The 21,317-nt window shown below is 39.5% G+C and overlaps 1 protein-coding gene across 1 annotated transcript; it reads left to right on the top strand.

Annotated features, from left to right (window-relative positions):
- Positions 1–10,101: 10,101 nt before the first annotated feature.
- Positions 10,102–21,206, top strand: cmc1 (C-x(9)-C motif containing 1). The gene is made up of 4 exons (XM_046044720.1): positions 10,102–10,236; positions 10,742–10,834; positions 20,194–20,284; positions 20,467–21,206. The coding sequence occupies exons 1-4, from the start codon at positions 10,218–10,220 to the stop codon at positions 20,585–20,587; spliced, it is 324 nt and encodes a 107-aa protein (XP_045900676.1). The 5' UTR covers positions 10,102–10,217; the 3' UTR covers positions 20,588–21,206.
- Positions 21,207–21,317: the final 111 nt, after the last annotated feature.

Below are 21,317 nucleotides of genomic sequence, written 5' to 3'. Positions count from 1 at the left end.
TCCCATGGAGATACACTTCTGCCTCTCCGTGAAGATTTAGTGTTTTCTCATTTGCATTTACTAATGAGATCCTGTTTGCATGACTTTATACAGGAGGTCTATCTCTCTGAATATCTCTTTACAAATATAGTAGGGGGGGGTGATGTCCTATTTACATAACCTTTATTTACCAATTTGTCCCATTGAGATCATGGATATCTTTTTCAAGAGAGATCTGGCCAAGAGAGCAGCATTGTGGTAATTTAATGTTGTACACAAATATAGTGACACATTCAAAAAATTTTGTTAGTTACAGTAAAACTGAAGGTATTTGTGAGTGAATAATTTGACGTAACACAGGAGCCACACTGCCACTCTGAGGTATCATCTCCATTGTGCATCACTGGTGGAGCAACAACTTCACAGTGATACTATAAAAACTCTTATGCTGGCATTCAACCAAGGCAAAGAGCATGTTTATGCCATCACAAGGTCCTAATCTAGTCCAGTCTCTACCACAAATTTGTTCAAACCAAAACGCTTCAACAACCCTTTTTTTCTTTTTACTGTCTGTCTTTGTTACAAGGGAGCATTACCATTTCATGGATGATCAAGTGTCTGAGCATGCCATCACCAGTTCACCCTGATCACAACTTCACACAAGAGATTCATCCTCCTAGCATCCTCAGCCAAGACTCATGAGTCCCAAAATCACTTATCTGAAGGGAAGTTCTAGAAGTCTCAGGCCAGTGCCAATTAGGGCCAGATTAGAGCACTTCCTCCTCGTTATCACCCAATCTGTACTGTTAAGAATTCCTGCCCACCAATCTGCCAGTGTCAGCAGACCCCCAATACAGTAACAATTCGATTTCAGGTCACAGTAATGAGCTGTTGCCTTGATGAAACCAATCTGATCTTCAGAGACAGTGATACATGAAACAACAAGTTACAAGTGATGTGAACACACCCTTACAAAGCTTTCAACATGTGCTGGGTTTAAGATACAAAACAAATTGAAGAATTGGAATTCTAATGTCCTTAATTTGCATTCAGCTGCCAAGTGGTTAAATTGACCAGATTTCAACCAGACAAATCAAAGTGGCAAATGTCCAGACTTACTACTACTGGGCTATATTTTCTCTTGCTGACCTCTGACCTCCATGTGAAAGAGGGTAATAACTTGGAGAAATCCATACAGACTTCAACTGAGTATCACATTATATTATAAAGACAATATTGTATAGAAGGTCAACTCTTCCCCCTCTCCCATCCTTGTCATAATAAATATAATCTTAATAAATATATTTAAAGACAAAAGTTAATAAGAATAAATTGTTTGTGCCTCAATCACTGTAATGTACTAAATCTCTTATTACACTTTCTTCTTCTAAATATGCCTCCTCTCACACAGAGCATACATAGAAATTTAATAGATCTATATGTTGACCCAGGAGTAACAAAGCACCAGTATAATAACATTCTCTGTATTGTTTAGAAGAGTGTACCTCTCTCCAGTGGAGTGGAAAGAATATTTTCTGCATTATGTCCTCTCTTTGAGCCGATAGGCAGGACCCTGAGCATGTTTTTCTCATATGGGGAATCTGCTGACTGTGGTATCACATTATGATTAACAATTTAACTATGATCCCCTTCTTTCCCATTGTTATTCCACAGATGATTGAGAGTAAGAGAGAAATGCCAGCGACGGCACGCAGGCTTCATTAGATCCATTGATTGATTTATTGTTTTCCATGGTTGTAATCACTTCCCCCAAGGTAATTTGTAAGCTCTTTATGGTTCAGAGGTATAAGCCTGAGAGTTAATTAATCGGCTTTGTTTAGAAGTTTGGAAGTAGAAATGCCCGTCTGAATCGGTAACCAATAGAAAGGCAACAGTCACAGTGACTTATCCCTTGTTTACCACTAAAATAAAACTAAGCAGGTAAACAGAGATAATTATGTCTGGATGATTTCTAGATCTTTTTTGTATTTACCTTCATTCATCTTTACCTTATTAATTTCCTTCTTGTCAAATGCAATTGTAGGATTTTGTCATGTTTCAGAAGACACAGTCTTCAGGATATTGGTAAAAACTACAAATCCGGCATTAAAAGTTATCATTCAATTTTAAAAAAACAGCCAATGTTCACCAAACAATAAAGAATCCAGCCCTACACAGACACTTTAATACCAACTCAGTGTTAATTATGAATGAAAATAAAGTGAAGATTGTAAGGGAATTTAAACTTCTGTAATATTTTCAAATAATTACAACCAAAAACCTTTTTCTACAGTGTACTCTCACTCCTACACGTTTTGTGCTTTTTTTTCTTGAGTTAGCCCTTTAAATAAAAAAATTTAAAAATCGAAAAACTCAACTGAAGTTTTAACACCCCAGAATATGACAAAGCTACTTTTATGTTCTGACCCAAATCGAAGCTAAAATGACACAATCATCTCTGCTCCACTCCACCCACAAAACCTCTGATATTGTCTGGTCTCTGTCAGTCTTAATTGAAGTCTCGGCTTGTTTTAATTGGCTTTTCCATGGTATGTGAATGGGGGCCGCTGTTTATGGGTTAAGTGAGTCTTAATCAGAGCTTTAATCCAATCATTAACAGAGAAACATGAGGTGTTGAGAGGAGTGGAGAGAGGTTGATAATTGAGAGGCTGCCTCCTTGTTCGTGTGTGTGTGTGAGTGTGTGTGTGTGTGTGTGTGTGTGTGTGTGTGTGTGTGTGTGTGTGTGTGTGTGTGTGTGTGTGTGTGTGTGTGTGTGTGTAGGAGTGTAGGCTAATGTGTATGTGTATGCACACTTTAGGAGTGCTAGCAGATACGCAGGAGAAACTGGCAAGACAAGACAAAGTAGGAAAATCTTCCTAAAAGTTGGCAATACCAGTGACACTTTATGCAGTACATAAGAAACATTTGCTTTTTGCATTTTTCCTATGATTATACTATATAGGAGGTCTGCACTTGGTAGAACAAAAATGAACATGAAAAAACTGATTTGGAAGATGAATAATGTGCCCTCTACAGTACTTTCAGAGCAAACCAAAAAATCATCAAAGAAAACATTTCAAAAAACAATGTTCTTTATTTCAGACCCTACATTTTTATTGTGGTGAAAAAAAACAACAACATATAAATATATATACCTCTAGTCATAGTAAAAAATAGATTATCGTCTACAAAACACAACTCCTCCTTACCCGCCCCATTCCTCCCTATTGCTCAGCTGTCACATTCTCACTGAGTTTTTCTCACTGTATATTTTAGCACCTATCCCCTGTGCGAAGCCTGTGTTCTTCCGTACCCCCACTCTTGTTGCTGTCTCTCACAAACACACGCACACACACACACACAGTTGCACACAGCTTTGAATCAAGGAGTCTATACTGAATAAACATTCTGCCTTTAGATAGGGTCCTGATTTGCATCATCGTTTCCAAGGTGTATTTTTCACCATTTTTAGTGTAATTTATTATAAACATACAAACACCTACTGATCCTATAAAAGCACTGTCAATTGCTCACAAACATTCAGTGCTAGTCACCTTCTCAGAGTGGATCATCGACATATAAAATTCAGACAATAGCCCATTCATATTCTGCTGGTGGCATAGAAGCTCAGCAAATTGGGATACTAGAGAGGAGGTATATTTAATATGTGTCTTCTGCAAAGACTGGGGTAGGATGGTATTGTATCCGGTGGGAATTTAGAATTGAATTTGCTTAATGAATCTTATCCCTTATTGAATTAATTTAGTTTTTAACAATTTTGAGTAAGAAAAATAAGTCAGCTTAACTTAATAACTTTTGACAGTCAAGGAAATAAATTTGCAAGTTTTGCCGAATATTTGAAAATGTTTTGTACAACGACCTTACATTTGTTGCTAATGAGAAACATACATATTTCTGGTTTATGCAACACCTTGGACATTTCATGTGAGCGCCCCTGTGATCGTTTGAAAACATTTACCAGCCATTTGTAACATGAGATGACACCTACTCCCAGGTCAGCGGGACTCACACACACACACACACACACACACACACACAGACAACCCAACAGACAGCAACATCTTTGTCTAATGCTGACAGAGAGGAAAGAGGATGCAGCCCTCTTGCTTTGGATTCATTTTATTAAATGAAGTGAAGAGGAGAAAAGAGAGAAGAATGGGCCTGCATACTGTGAAAGCAATTGATGAAGATCTCCAAGCGTTTCATGCAAAAAAGCAAAAATTCAGATAACTGTAGCATGACTATACTGAAGGACTGATGAAGTCGTAATGGTGTCGGGACAGTGCTTTTGTACATTTAAAAGTCACAAATGTGTGATTTTACTTGAGCACACACATAAGCACACTCTCACACGCACATACACACGCTGATGCACATACATCGTTACTTCTGAGATGTTATAAAAACTTCTCTTTTATCCATTAAAAAACTATCGATCTTGTGCTTTGCCTTCTCTACTTGATGGGTTTTTTTCTGTCATAATGGAAAGCCATTTCTTCAGCCTATTCTTCATTTGGAGTAATTATAGATGGAGAGGTAAAAGATGTTTTTTCCCCTTTCTTTTCTTTTCTCCTTCCTACCTATCTTCCTCTCCCCCTGCGTGCATTCAGAGGAGCTCTCACCACTGCATTCTTATTAGGGACATGTCTGAAAGGCTCCCACAGCATGTGGTGTCCTCTGACCATCCGCAATGGCTGCTTTTTGTTGGCATTAACAAGCCAAGCAACCAAGGATAGCTTTTCAACAGGTACAAACTTTTCCTTTTAGATAATTAACCGCATTCAGACACTCAGCACAGTGTAGGCAATGTAGGTACTGAAGCCTAGAGAGGATCATATTCTAGAAAAAAAGGACAGAGAAAGGGAAGAGAGATGGAGAAAAAACTTGATCAAAAGACAAGATGTTCTCTTTGGTGTTGTTTAGTGCTAGTGGAGTCTATACCAAACTCCTATTCAAATGGTGTGGTCTTCATTTCTGCTCTCCTTGTTGTCCTCGTCCCTGTCCTCTTCATCTTTTCATCAATATGGACCATGTAATGAGGCAAAACTCTGGTCATTGTAGAATGGTCAAAGGTTTGCTGCCTTAATGAATGGGAGAAACACACGAAGGGCAGAATGCTCTTCCTCGTTCCTGTATGCCTTGCCGCAAAAGCCCCGGGATGCCTCCTGAAGAAGACCTCCTCCATCCATTGCCGTCTCCTCTCTTGTTAAAGGGGGCATAAAGCATAGGCAGAGGGGAAAAGTAATTTTCTTCTCCTGTCCATCCATTCTTTTGGTGGGTTTCTTCCAGTTTTTGCACTGTACTTTCATAAAGCTCATAATTATCTTGGCGAGAGCCCCTCAAGTGAGAACGAATGGTGTCTTTGTACCTGTCTCTCTTCAGCCCTCTCCTGTTTCTGGGAAGAAGGGAGTCATTTTAACATTTGGTCTTTCCCTTTTACAGATGCAGAGAGAAAGCCAGATGTGTCCCCTCTTTCAAAAAAACCCCTTTTAACAACTTAATTTCATAAACGTATTTTCTGAATCATAGCTGAATGTGTCAGACCAGGACGTGAGGAAAATGCAGTAAGTAGAGGAAGTTATTAAACTGTCATCTCATGTATACTGTTTATTCTATATTTATTAGTGAATTGGCCGGCTATATTGTTTAATCATATTTGTATGTGAGATGTGAGGCACTGTCATGCAAAACTAAAGACTGAGTGGAATGTGCCAGTGACAGTCCTTTAAAACAATTTATAGAGCCAGAGAAAATCCTCAGCAACAGAAAAACAACAACAAGACTGACCAAGCATGGCAATAGCAACATCTTTTCTGACCTGGCAGCAGAGATCACTGGTTTAGGATCAAACTCTCCCCCTCTATCATCTATGCACACCGTACCTCCTCTCACCCACCCCTCCCTCGATCCCTCTGACCTCCATCCCCAACTCTTCTGGCTGATTACTCCTAATGTAATTTTAATTAAAAACTGTGGTGTCAAAGGGTTTACCCTGCCTGAGAAGCGGGTGCAGATTGTGGCACAGTGGCAGACCCCTTCACTTGCTTGAGAGGAAATTCATCCTGACATTGCTTGGGTGGTGCCAACATGTCCAGAGCCAGGTTAAGCAAAAAGGCTTTCTGGCCCATTTGAATCTCATGGTAGAGTGTTATTCTAGGAAAGCGGGGGATCTGCCCAAAAATATTTGTGTTATTTCTTATATTGTTACATTTGAGTTGCACGCTTTTTATCTATAGGTGTCTGGTGATTTCATTTGGTACACACCAGTGACATGATTCAAACTTACTAACTAACCTATGAGCGAAATTGTTATCAGAATAATAAATAAAAATATCTAAATGTCCTTCTACTGCGAAGGACTGGCGACCTCTCCAGGGTGTAGCCCGCCTTTCGCCCGATGTCAGCTGGGATTGGCTCCAGCCCCCCGCAACCCCGTATGCAGGATAAGCGGTTGACGATGGATGGATGGATGGATGGAAATGTCCTTCTACTGTGACAGGTCTGGTTAAAGAGCCGAGCTATATGAGCAAACCAAGAAGGCAGAGTCATTTTAGAAGAATTTATAATCTTGCGTGAAATGAATCACTACCAAAAGCTAGCAAGGAGAAAAGGTGAAGCCACCAAGCTGTTCTAATATCAAGATACACTTAGCTGACCTTGACAATAATTACCACTGCCAAATTTCACCGGGGTGACCTGCGGAAGGTGCCCCACAGCAGGACTCGACAGCAGAGGTCTGCCTGTAGGTTTGTAATCCCCTCACCCGAGCCGTTGGATTATCTGCTCTCCATCGACCCTGAAGAGGCTCCCCGCGGCACAGGCTTAAACACTCTCAAATATCTCATCTCCACACCCCATCTGCGGGCCGTACGACGTCTTGGAAATCACAGACACGGAGGAGTGGGGACTGAGGCAGCGGAGCAGACGAGGGGATCGGCACAGAGAGAGGAGCCTTTAGTAAAACACCCAGTCCGGTTTAGGCATTATAGTCATCAAACTTAACTTTAATGATCAGTTTTAATTACTAAATGTTTATGCCTTCTGCTGTGGTACAATTTATAATCTGTCCTAGTGCTTGTTGCATTAAAGGCTTTTTCATCCTCTACTTTTAACAGTGCTGTTAGTGGATTCTACATGATTATACTTAAAGTAATGAACATACATAAATCATACATCAATAATTGGTTTTATGGAGAGTGCAAGATGTGTCAGTGGCAATGACCCTTTAACATTCTCTAACAGGGGCCTTGTTTTGTGACTGTCAGTGGACAGTTGGAGGAGCTGGTGGTTGGCCCTGAGCAGTGAGGCATGTAGTAAGAGGGTTTAACTTTGCTAACCTCCTTCTGCCAGGTTCACGGGGCCCTGCTGCTTGGGTAATATTGGATCAGTGTTGGGAGCCCGTGCCCCTGCCATATCAGCCAGCACGATACCTGGGGTATACTGAGCAGTTTCCACTATGGAGCCAACTGGGCTTGAGACTTGCTCACTTTCTCTCTTCCTCAGACATAGAACTGATGTGGTTCCTTTTTCATCTTGTATATGATTTTAAAGATTATGGTATTGTTTTAAAGACACCTCACGTAATATATTTATTCTTGACACAAAATGAACTAGGTTTGCTGAACTGGGAATCAACCCCTAGGTTGTTCTCTTTCTGTTTAACAACCTAATCATAAAACCTGTAGAGGGTTCACACTTGCAATTAATGCGCATGTGGTGTTTCCATTGTCTCCATTCACCAATGTTTTTGTGAAAACTGTTGACAAACAAGAATTTAAGAGAAGAGAAAGCTTTGTTTTTAGGGTGAACATGATGGCAGTTCAGTAGGCAACACTGACAGAGAAATTCATAAGGACTCAGTGAGAGAAGCATGCAGGCTGGAGCATTGAATATTATTACCATATACAATAAAAAAGACACACATAATATTGTGTTTTCCAGTTGAGAATGATCAACTGCAAAGATTTAGTTGTTTCCAGCAAAGATTTAGTTTTTTTGTTTCTGAAAAATACAAACAGTTTGAACATGGACGTTAAACATACATTGTGCATGAGAATCATTATAACCCTTTCGCCAATCTAATCGTTTTGCTCATGCTACTAGGTCCAAATTAGTGTATTAGTAAATTAGTCTATTTTCCATTTAGTATGCGTTTCATGCGTTTTGATTTATATTTGTGGAGAAATTTAATAAATACATATTTGTCATCATCAAAGAATCAGATTTTCTTTGTAACCCAAAAAGGTAGATGATGCATTATTATTTCCATAATAAGGGTCCATTGTTCCATTGTCTTCTCTTCATAGGCATCACAATTTGCCTCTGCTCTAAATTTGTGAATTTAATTTTATTAAGAAAAAATAACTTATATACGGATTTAAACCTGTTAATATACAGTATGATATTTATTGTGGATTTTTGGGACACTTTCAGGATGAAAATATACACAACAAAGCTACACAATGTGTTGTCAAGTATTCAAGAGATTTAAAATGTTTTATGAGATTTGGTTCAGTGGATCATTCGCATGAGCTCCACTTGGCCCTGTTGTAGAAATTTGGCTAGTGCTAATTTGGAAAGATCTGCTGATATTAAAATCTGCAGATGCCCACCTGGTGTCAGGAGAGTGTGATGTCTGGGAGGTGTTTGGTTGGGCTTGGAGATGTGTGTGTCCATCTGTCTTTATGTCTAGGGTAAACAAACAAAACAAAGACATTAAAAAACATGTGCAATGCATACAGGTGATGGCTTGTGGTCTCTGTTTGTTAAATGTGTCTTTTTTCTACTTGTAAAAATCATTGTTTTTTTTTTTCTTCCTGTCCTTTGATTTGTAGATGAAAAGAATGTGCTCCTTCACCGAGGAGAGTGGCAGCTTTAACGTTGTAAGGTCAGAGAGCCGTGAGAACTTCAGGCGGAAAGGCAAGCGATTCATATCCCCTCTGCTGGTGGTGTGTGTGGGTGAGTGTGAGTTGTGAAGGCGCTCAGGGTGTGTATGTGTGGTTTGGATGTGGAGGTGGGTAGCCTACGCCTGCTTCTTACTGTAGTCTATAGTCTAACTATATGTGTGAAGCTTGTCTTTTTCTTCAAGGTGTGTGTGTGTATGTGTGTCTGTCAGTGTGTACCTGTCGCTTTGACTGAACAGGTGGGGCCTCTTTGCATGGGATCTAGACAGCCAGTCCGCCACACAACTGACTGTGGTTAGGCACAATGCGCTCAACACGCAGTCTGTAGTGCAGGCTCAGATACATTGTGGCTGGATGTCGATGTACTTTCAGCGGAGTATTCTTTCACCGTTCTTATGGCTCTATTCCACTCATGCCAGTTGGTCCAAACAACAGATTTTGGGTTTTGTGTACTTTTTGCATGTGAAAGAAAAAAAGAAAGAACATGTAACCAAAGTATTCATTCATTTAATATTGCAATATTAAAGCTATAATAATTTAGCTGTAAATTGGAATATTGTTGAATTTGTTAGGGATGCTAGAGATATCATAGATAGATTTGTACAATTATGTATAACAATCAATTAAAATGTTCATTAAAATTAAAAAGTCATATAATATTAATAGAAGAAGAAGGACTGGTCTTCACTAAATTCACTCTTGACTCTCACTAATACATAATGTCACACCAAGAAAATAAAATTAATAAAACAAATAAAAAATATCTCCCGAATCAACAGCTCTTACAGCTCTTTGACTTAAATTTGAGGTTTTACAAAAGGCAGTACTCTTTGAGTACTCTTGAGTAATTTTTTATGCTGCGTCTTGGCCGGTCTCTCTTGCAAAAGCGATTTTGCAAGACTCACCTGCTTAAATAAAAATAAATACTGCAATTATGTCTACCGCCTGTACCGTAACGTGTGTAACTTAACCAGAAGGGATTTATATGTGTCGTAGGTACTTTACAAATAATTTGTAGTGCATTTGCAGTGAAGACCTCTAAAGTATTATTATGATTATTATTATTTATTATTATTACATAGGAAGGACAAGCGCATCTTTAACAGTCCACTATGGTTATTACCATAGAGGTAGATCACCGACTCACCACTACAAGTTTCATTTCAGGGCTGTTGGACTGTGTCTGTGTATGTGTGTGACTCTGGGATTTGTAGTTTCTTACGCCACGTAAGTACGTCAGCGGAAGTATTCTGAGCGTACGTAAGCTAGGTCACATTGGTTCAGTTTTGCAATGTTTTGAGAAACATCACCACAATGGAGACAGCCAACGCAGGTATTAAATATTTCTGCTGTCTGAAACGCTTGACGTAACTTTCATTGACGTAAAGTATCTAACCTACCTCACACACCGCTCCTCATTCGGCTTTATTCAGCCCCGTGCTTTCAGGAAAAAACTACTCAATGTTAAGCGGACTCGTGTGGCTAACGTTAGCTAGCCTTAAGTAACCTCAAATGGCTATCTCTGCGTAAAGGCAAATGATGCAGTAAATGGCTCTTGCTGTGTCCACTCAGTTATATGTTCACCACCTTCGTCAGTGATCTATATAAGTTGACTTTACATGCATTGAACACTTTTTGGTCGTGGGTATGAATGTAGTTAATGAAAACAGTGAGGATGTAGCCCCGCAATGTGTCTGTCAAGTGTGAGTGCTGAAGCAAAAGTCTCTCTAAACATATAAGTGGAACAAACGGGGGCTAATGATTAACTTATGCTGGCCGTGGTTCTGTTGGTTTACCGGTGTAACTTATCTGTCTTTCGTTTTGCCCTGCTTCCTCAGAGGAGATCCAACTGAGGCATGTGGAGAAAGATGTCCTAATCCCCAAGCTGATGAGGGAGAGAGCCAAGGAGCACTGTGCTGAGAAAGTTGAAGGTGTGTGTGTGTGCCTCTAACAGATGACCTCTTTTTCCCTACCCAAAAGTTCAACTCAACAGTCAAATACATCTATAGCTTAGAAATGTAGGACCACAGCCAGGGACGTTGCTATACATAAAGCTCTACTGGGGCACAGGCCATCTCACCCCCCATGTACATTTTTGATTTATTTTTGATTGAAGTGAATGAAATGTTAGTATGTACCTCGCCAGCTTCCTTTGCTTAGTTCTTTAATATTGGCTCTGTCAGGTCAGAAAGGGCTTTGACTGGAGCATAAGCACTATGTCACCACCTAAGAAGAATTCTGTCATGGCCCTCGTACTTGACTTGTGAACCATGTAAACAGTTTGCCATTGCTGCACAGTCACACCTGACACTGCATTGCTCTCACTACCACTTCTCCAGTCTGTCTATGTAATACGCCTCAATGGAAACCTCTTCTAGAAAAATCCTCAAAGTCTGTTAAGACTGATGCTGGCTGTACACCTCTGGCTGTGCTTGTACTGGCTGAGGCTGCCTGTGTTTCACTTCGGTCTGTGCTGTTACAGGATTTGGATCAACTGTGCTCGTTCTGACTTATGCCTCAGCATCTACTGACAAATTTAAGCATTGCCCCTGTAAATAATAGGTATCAATACTTGCTAGATATAATTTTTATCAGCTGCATCAGGCCCATACAAACTGGCTCCCCCAATTTCCTTTAACATTCTTAAAGCTAAAATACTATTTATACTAGGGCTGGGTGAAAACACTTGATGCCAAACAGTGGATCACTTCACAAATCAAAAGAGGCAGAACATTCAGAACTATTATGATAAAATCTGTTTTCAACAAATATGAAAAAATAAAATTAAGTTCAATCTTTTTTAGTCCCTTTTTCCTCAATAAAATAAATATCTTAATAGAAAATGTAAGTGGTAATTTGTTCAAGATTCAAATTAATAAGATCAAACATTTATTGAATATTTATTGAACATTTGTTATATTGTTATTGAGGAAAATTATACTGTGATAATTATTGTTATTGTTTTATTTATACTATAACTTGACTGAATAAGTCATGTTTATTATTTACTGAGAGATGTGCATCCATATTGCTCAGTCTGTGCTGCTAATCAACATTTTAATATTCAATGTAAATTCCATGCTTTCCATTTTGCATTAGTTCAGAGTTGTAACTAAACCTTCACTGAGAGACAGATAATCACTGTCTCGTTTTAAAATGATGTGTGCCTTTGAAGAGTGCCATCACATGTGTGTGCTATCTGGACTGGTCGCACTAATGTTGCTGCTGGAATGCAATAAAGTCCAGCTGCGGACTGTAGCACCGCTCAGCCAGTTTCATTTTGTGCACGCGCTTATGAGCGCATGTTCACGCGCGATGTGGTTATCATTTATGTCACATTTATCAGTCACAGTCTAGCAAGCTACCAAGACACAGACAGACCTAGTTGTGCTACTCAGCTGGGTTAGCAAAACAGAGAGAGATTCACTGCAGCGGCACATGAACCTGCTCACATCAGACTTTCAGAAAAGAGGATTGTCAGGTGACTGCTGTTCCTGAAAGTAACTCTCATTGAGTTATTTTCTCTTCTTGTGCACAGAAGGATAGTCCCTGTTTGTCCTCTCATCACCGTTATACACACCCGCTTTCAACATTGGCTAATTTTTTGTGACGTTTCATATCATTAACTACGTGTCTTTTCACATTAACCAGTAGTTTATTTTGAAAGTGTAACCGGACGTTGCATGTATATTATTGCTAACTTGACTGCGGAGCTCTACACGTCCAAAAACGACGCCAAGGGTCTTGACAATTTTACCGGGGTACAGCACATGGATACAGGGACATTTGCCCCACTAAAAAGGGTCTAGCGACACCTATGACCACAGCCGTGCTTGTCTTGTGTTTCCTTATGGTTTTGCTGGTAACATTTACACTCGATAAATTAGCATGCATTTCCTTTACACATATTGTAGTTGGATTGAAATTGTTTTGCCTTTATTTGGTTTGTTTTCCATCCACAAATAAGATCACAAACATGATGCTTTTTTGATTAATTATAAATTAAGTTAATAACTTAGATTCACATATCCTGGTTAAATTCATGCCCACAAGACAGTTTCATAACTTTTTTGTACTGAAACTTGTCTCGTCTAAATTTATGCGGAGCTAGACCTTTTTTCTTTTTTAGTAACATGTCAGGTGCATTTAATACTATTAATAACTGCATTCAATTTAGGAGAACCAGTTCCAGGTCCTTGGTATTGTGCATACTGGTTCACTGGAACGGCTTATTAAAAGTCAGCCATCAATAACAAAATCAGTAACACCTGTTCCTGCGATGACAATTTAAAATCTCTGCTGTGAAAAAAAGGTCAATAGTTATTAATGTTTACTGAACAATGAGGGTCACACCACTGGAATCAGTTACATTCACAAATATATTTGGTCTTTAATAAGACCCAGAGATCCTTCAACATGCTTTCATTCATCTGTGGCTCTGCCATAAAACTAAAGAAAAAATTAGATTTTTCCAACTACATCACCTAATCATCAATAAAATCCTACGACTATTAGTCAACTAATAAATTGATTGTATGGACATAATGTATCGAATGGGGTTTATAATGTTTTATAGGCCTTTTTTAAAGGAAGATATTTTGACCTGTTACAGTAGGAAAGCCGGATATAAATGATAAAACTTAAGGATGGCTGAATTCCTTTTAGCTGCTTCACTCTCAGGGTCTTAGTATTGTGCATGCTGGCTCACACTGTCATTCCATACTGAGACACTGGAATAGAACAGAGCCATCATTAATGTTATTAGTGACATCTGTGCTTTACTATGACAAAATATCTACTGTGGGAAAGGCCAACTGTATCAATTAGGGTAGACAGAATATTAGAAACACATCTCAGTATAATGCAGTATTAAATGTCACAAAGCACTATTCTTCTTCATTGTCTTTCCCTTGTTTAGCTCAATTCACCTCATAAATGCAGGATTTTATGCTGATGACAAATTTATGTGCTGCTAAGTCAGTCAAAAACCCTTTTAGAGTGTCTGAATGAAGTGAAAGCATGGATGGCTATGAATTTTTTTGTATTTAAATGAGAGTAAAATTGAGCTCACGTTACTTACTCTGAATGACTCAGCTGCTGCGGGTCCTGTTGATCTGGGTTGGCTAACCCGAGATATTAGCTCTGTGGTCACAAATCTGGGAGTCAAGTTGGACGGTCGTTTAAAACTTGATGCCCAAATTGGTGCAGTGGCGAAAACCAGTTTTTTCCAGCTGAGGCAACTGGCCAAAGTAAAACCGTTTTTATCTCGACATGATTTTGAGATATTAATCCATGCTTTTATCACCGCTGGTTTAGATTATTGTAATGCACTCTGTAGTGGTCTTAGCAAATCACTTATGGCACAAATACAACTAGTTCAAAATGCAGCTGCTCGTCTTTTAACTGGAACTCGAAAATTTGCCCATATTTCACCCATTCTCCAATCCTTACACTGGCTTCCAGTGCACTTTCGTACCGATTTTAAAATTCTTTTATTTGTTTTTAATTGTGTGCATGGCTTGGCCCCCCCAGTATTTGTCTGATCTGCTTGTGCCCTACAGTCTATCTCGTACGCTCCGATCGGCTGATCAGGCACTGCTGGTAGTCCCTAAATCTAAACGTAAATCTAGAGGTGACTGTGCGTTTGCTGTAGCAGCTCTAAGATTTTGGAATGAGCTGCCTCTACATATTAGACTTACTGAGTCATTTTCTGTTTTTAAATCTCGTCTTAAAACTCATTTATTTTCTTTGGCTTTTAATACAGTTTGGGGGTTGTCCTTTCAGTTATGTATTATTGTATTTATTTTTTGTGATTTATTGTTTATTAATTTTCTTTGTGCCTTTATTGTATGTTGTTATTTATTTGTAGACTGTGTTCAGCACTTTGGTCAACAGTGTTGTTTTTAAAGGTGCTGTATAAATAAAGGTGGATTGGATTGGATTGGATGCATATTGGTCAGGAAATTCATTCTACATTTTTAAATCCAAGACTATGAAGTGACTATGTAAATCCTTTTTAATTTAAGGGGTTTATTTGCTATATTCTAGAAAATAAATCCTTGAGTTTTTTTTAGAAAATGAAAGTTAAAATAAAATACTGTTTGTTCATTTTAAGGTTAGGAACTTGAAGTGTTTATTATACTCTGCTTGAGTGAGCAGTGTATTTGCAGGTCACTGAAGTATGACAAGATGATTATTTTCTTCCCCATTCTGGTTATTTTAGATATTTTAACTAATAATATTTAGTCCTGATTACAGTTAAGATTCACAATAGGATATTGCCATCCACCAGTTTAATTTTGTTTTATGGTTTGCATTTTACCTCCAGAGAAATTATGTAGACTTTAGAAAGCGTAAAACATAGAAATACCTAGAAATTAAACAGAATAATGTTTCCTTATTTGTAGCTCAACTTCTTCTTCAGGCTGGAGTCTGGCTTAAAGCCTGATTGTATTATTTAATACATAGGTAATCCAACAGGAAATATGACTACAGACCATGACGTATGATGTGATATTTTAAACCTTCTGTCTGCAACCATAAAAATCTCACTCTTCTTTTAAGAACATTAAAAATGGATTATTAAGGAATTTAAAATCTTTTTCAGAAGTTAACTTTCAGATGTTTTCATATCTTCATAGTTTTTGCGTAATTTTGACTCATGTAATGGCGCAATGGATAAGACTATACTGTGAGAGACCCGGGTTCAATCCCCCACTGTGACCCATCCACCATTGTGTCCCTGAGCAAGACACTTAATCCCTAGTTGCTCCAGAGGCGTGCGACCTCTGACATGTATAGCAATTGTAAGTCGCTTTGGATAAAAGCGTCAGCTAAATGAATAAATGTAAATGTAGAACAAGCTCTGCAGCACTGCATTCTTTGGCATGGAGGCTTATTTGATATCTTCTTTCTATGGACTTTCTTCTAACCTTGTTTTTCCCTGTCCCATAATCTTTTGACTGTTCATGGCTAAACTCTGTCCCGCCACTGTAACAACCCACATCCTGAGTCCTTCTAATTTCTCTGAATTGAGGAGCAGGCCAATTGGCATGGCACAGAAACCGTGGCTGCAGCTTTGCTCGTGTATGCCCTGTCTACTCCAGCAACACATCAGCCAGATAATGTGGTTTCTAGAAATATGATGACAGCCTGTATGAGCCAGTGTGTATTGCTCACGTGGGGAGACATTGCACATGCAGCCAGAGGTGATGGGGCAGACAGTGGCTGTGTGGGTAGTGGAAACCCCCCTCACATTACTAGCTTCTCGTCCTCCTCTTTTTCACACCTCCACGTCCGCCCTCTGTCATTTCATTCTGTGTGTCTGCACTGGGCTCCCGCATGTGTGTGTGTGTGTGTGTGTGTGTGTATGATTGTGTTTTACAAAGAAAAGTAAAAAACCAAACGGTCTTTGTTTTTTCCTGTGTTTTCTGTCTCATAATATATGCCTGTCGTATATTGTAGGCTTTATTGGTGAAGCATACGACTTCTACTGACCTGTAAACAACATCTTTGCAGGTTTATTTTACCTGACGTGATTTTTCCTATTGCGTTGATGATTCATGTCTGTACTCACATGTCTTTCTGAACCACACCATTTGAACAACCCACATACTCAATTAGCAACCACTTTCACATTGACATTGACTGCTGTTAAGCTTTTGCAAGACTTTGATTTGCAGAAATCTACTTGTAAATTGAAATCATTAGGTCTATGTCTGTGTCACCACATCCAAAACACGGAAAGAAAAAAACTCAATTGAAATAGTAATTTTTCCAATGACTATTACATATTTTAAGTTGCTGTTTCATTATTCATTCATTTCATTATTCAGAAATAAATAAATCTTGCTCAAAATCCAGACATTTATTTTCTGTTATAACTAGACCCAGTTATGTGTATCACTAAACATTCAACCCCCTAGCTTCTGCTTTCTACTAACTGTCAAACTACACACTGCATCTTTATGCATCTTTTACGCAAACAAAACAGCTTAAAGTGAAGGTGGCGGCATACCTTTCTTTATGAGTGCCTCTTCTGTCATAAAGCTAGTCTCATAGATTTGCCTTTGCTGTTGCTGTGATCAGAAAGGCAACCGTCTGCAGCCTCTATTAGTACCATGGGACAGGGATGAGGCATTTGCTGATTAGATTAGTCGCACTGTTCTGCTTCTCTAAATTGGTTTTGCCATTGGTTTTTTCACATCTGCATCCTCATGAAAGTGTCTGTGTGATAACCATACTGATGCCACTGATAAAGGTAATTATGATGTCAGTTGTTTGAAAAGGGACATTGGAGGGCAGTGTTTTTTATAAAAGCCTTGAGAAAGAGCTTGCTAACAAGGTGAAGACTGTTTATGGGGACCTTGCACGTTTTAATCTGTAATACACCACAAGCCAGGGTACAGTGTCCTTAATGCAACCTTGTGAAAGGGCTTTTAATTTGTATTTCAATTAACAATCACCATATTTACTGCTCAACCCATTTTACAACTTATGTTCCAGTTATATATATTTTTATTTTTTGCATTAGATTGCAGCTGGTTTAGGAGACAGTAACTGGGGTCAGATTTAATTTGAATACCAAAATATACTTATAACATTTAGTCCAACATAAAAAAAAAATGTAAACCATTTCTTTTAAAGGCTGCAACAGGATCTATGGAGTGGACTTTTGAGCAATTAATTAGCAATTTCTTATTTTACTAATGCTCATCTTAAAAGTACATTAGGTACTTTATTGCTTCAATTAGTCTGTTGTAGGATGATATTGATATACAAGAGCATCTTCACATTACCCACAGGATAAAAGTATCCTATAAAACACTGCTGGATCTTCTATGAATGGTGATGTAATTTTGCTCCGGAGCAGTTTAGCCGTTCAGCACAAGCGACGTACCCCGGTAAGAAGTGAACCACCGTTGTAGGACTGAAAACCCGCAGTTAATCTTGAAGTTACCTTGCTAACCTCAAATCCTGCTTCGTAGTACAGGCTCCAGGATGCGTCTGTACAGATGTCCAATAGTGACCCTCATTGCTGCCCAGGATCTGGCCACACCCCTGGTAGAATGACATGACATCTGAGGGGTCAGGTTTACCTGCTGCGTCTCACAACCCAGTGAGGGAGCCTTTGTTTATACTGTTCCACTCTTTCTGCTATAGCAGGGAAAAAACTGAGAGTGCCTAAAGGTCTACGTTGCCTCAATGTACAGCCACATAACCCAAGTTTGGTGGCATTTTTCATTACTGAAAAACTGGAGAAACTATACGATAATGCAAGTGAGCTGCGCACTGGGTTGACAAGTATTGGAAAAACTGTCTCTGACCACAGATTCATGGACAGCACTTAGAACTGAATCGTATCTATGTCACCTGTCATTACCCACTCAACTGGGAAATACAGAGTGCTGTTCTGCAGAATAAGCAATGCCAGAGCGGCATACTGCTGAAAACCTGGCAATTGTGCTTTCCACCGCTACTGAACACCTGGGACTAAACAGAAAAGTCACAGCACGTGTACATGTAAGTGCTAGCAACATGGTGCTAGCCAACACTGAACACCCGGAATGGCACTCTGAGCATTGTTTTGCACATTCACTCCAACTTGCTAAAATGACAGATTCATGCTTCAACACATAAACTATGTGGTTGCATCTGCCAGTCGTCTGGTTTCTCATTTCCATCACAATATAACTGCAACGCAAGGGTCGCAACACAAGTGTTGAACACGTGTTGAACAAAAGCAACAACTTCAGAGCATGCCTGAGCACAAATTAGTGCAGTATTGCAGAACAAGGTGGAATTCTGTTTGTGGCTTGTTCTAGCAACTACTTGAGCAAAGATCGGCAATATCTTCAGTCTTGCCAGACAGAATGTTCACGGAACTATCAGATGCACGAACCCTCAAATTGACTGATAATTGGGGTGTTATTGAGGAGTTAAATGGTTAATGGCATGGTTTACCTGATTACAGCAATTCTAATGTCAAAATACCTAAAAAAAATAATAAAATAAAAAAAAATAACAGGCGGAGGTACCTAAACTGTCTCAATTGAAGCACAGTCTGTTTTACTGGTGGCTTGCACCTGCAGATGTCAGCAGCACTCTCAAGGCTGCATACATCTCATCCTTAGTGGATCCAAGGCATAAACGCCTGAGGTTCACAACTGATGAAGGTAAACGTGCTGTGCAGGCAAAGGTGTGTGATCTACTCTTGAGCAGTTCTGAGGGCTTGGAAGAGATAGTCGCAGTTGAATCAGACGAAAATGTGCTGTTGGCGAGGAACATGGAAACAACAGACAATGACTGAACTTAACCAGTACTGCCAGGACAAGTGCACACCCGTCAACATGGATCTCATGGACTGGTAGAAAACCAACAAAAACAAATATGTTCGAATAGTAAAGACTGGTTCCCAGTGTTCCCGGACTGCATCTGTTGTCACCACCTCTCGCTTCATTGGAACTGAAATGTGATGAACACCATGCAGCAAAACCATGCTGTCCCTTCACTGGCAGAGACGAACAAGGCACTTGTGAATCACTCTGACCTTGACACACCTGTGTAAACAAGGGTTTATGTGGAGGCTGTTGTACCACCTCTGCAGGGGGCATAGATGCAGCAGCCTCAGGGGTGTGATTGTTGCGCAGCCTGAGCCATGCCTGGACAGTCAAACTTGCCCAAGATGGAAAGACTGTAGTAGGCACTAAAACCTTTCTAGAGTTGGACGTACCCGCATTGAGAATGAATCCAGAGACAAGCTGATTGAGGTAGTCTGCTATGTTGGATGAAACAAGCTCTTCTCCTGAAAGACACGCCAAGTGCCTCGATATGAGGACCCTGGATGTTCTTTGGTCTACCTCCCAAAATGAGGAGACACAAATTAGCCAGTTGTCGAGGTAAAGGGGAATCTTTACTCTCCTTAGACATAGTGATGTTAGGGCTGCCGTTATGCACCCGCTGGGGACGTCAAGGTGGAGGATGCTCAAGTGTGGGCTGTTAGATGAAAGGCTTGGCAACATGACCCTATGACTAGGTTCCTTCTTGTGGTGGAGTGCAGAGAATGAGGCCCATCTTGGTTTGCCTGTGGGTGCTTGTTTTTTCATGACTGCTTGTTTTCTAGGATCAAATAATATAAGGTGAAAGGTAGAATGTTAATAGAATTTCAGCAAGTTCTAACTTATTTAATTTAATTTATGTTTGCAGCTATTGCACATGTTGAGCCTGTTTCTCTTTTTCTGGTAATCTTTTTCTTCCTAATCTCGTTCTCTCTGCCACCTTCTTTCTCCAGCCTTCAACCACTGCTGTAAAGAATCCGGTTTCTTCATGGTGTTTAAGTGTCGAGAGGAGAATGCAGCACTGAAGGAATGTCTGACAATACAGTGAGTATTTTGCAGTTTGTTCTGCAACACTCAGCACTCACACAGTAAGGTGTGTCCTCATGTCTTATTGCACCACGTGTTTTTCCACCAACATCTTTCAGCCACCCTCGCTGGCACCCTTAACTTTTGCCTATCGAGTCTTCATTCATTCTGTGAAATAAATATCTTCTGTCTTCCACCAGCTACAAGGACCCTGCGTTTTTCGAGCAGTGTAAGCAGGAGTACATCCAAGAGAAACTGGAGTTTGAGAGGACAGGGATCCCAACAAAGAACAGGAAACAAAAACTCCCAACTAGCATGTAATGAACAACATGACACCCAGATTCCCTCCTTTAAAGGCAATGGTGCGAAGTGTGAGGCTCTGGCTAGAACCAGCACCAAGCACTGCACACTATAAGGATACATGTTCATCTGGCAGGTTTATTACTCATAAGGGCATAAGCCTGTGTGTTTTATTTAAATGTGTGGAATTAATGACTGAAACTCCTGTGGTGTGCAAGAGTGGTATATAATCAAAATAATACCTATTTTTTATGTTCTGTATATTTGCAAAGTGTTCCCTATTAGATGGCCAGAATTATTTTCCTCACTTGATTGAATCAGCAGCATTTACTTAACATTTACGAATGAGCTTATGTATTGATAGAATATACAGAAAGCCCTGATCATATCACAATCACCGTCTGTACCTAAACCTGGAAGATCTTCATTAGAGCACGACACTTAAATACACAACACATAAATGGAAGAGTCTAGCTTGTTGCCTTTGGCCTGGCCCTACAGTATGCAATTAAATGTGACATTGTAAATAAAAGAAATATCAGTAGCAGTAAAGTGCTTAGCAGGGGTAAATTAGACATGACTTGAAATGTTCATGATTGCATTTTTCATTTACAGTTCAGATTAAAAGCTTCTGAAATACTGTAATGGGGTATCATTATCATACGTAATATAAAGTTCTGGTTCTTTGAATACGTTTTTCTCTCCTTTTCAGCACAATTGATGATGGTTGTAATCCATGAATATCTGTGAC

This window comes from Micropterus dolomieu, linkage group LG03 (assembly GCF_021292245.1).
Source record: "Micropterus dolomieu isolate WLL.071019.BEF.003 ecotype Adirondacks linkage group LG03, ASM2129224v1, whole genome shotgun sequence".
In the NCBI taxonomy this organism is placed as follows: Eukaryota; Metazoa; Chordata; class Actinopteri; order Centrarchiformes; family Centrarchidae; genus Micropterus; species Micropterus dolomieu.
This window is presented reverse-complemented; position numbering and strand designations above follow the sequence as displayed.

Excerpts from the sequence above, each read along its gene's own strand:
- cmc1 (XM_046044720.1), top strand. Across the intron at positions 10,835-20,193 it reads CTGTGCTGAGAAAGTTGAAG|CCTTCAACCACTGCTGTAAA; the intron begins GTGTGTGTGTGT and ends TTCTTTCTCCAG. Across the intron at positions 20,285-20,466 it reads AAGGAATGTCTGACAATACA|CTACAAGGACCCTGCGTTTT; the intron begins GTGAGTATTTTG and ends GTCTTCCACCAG.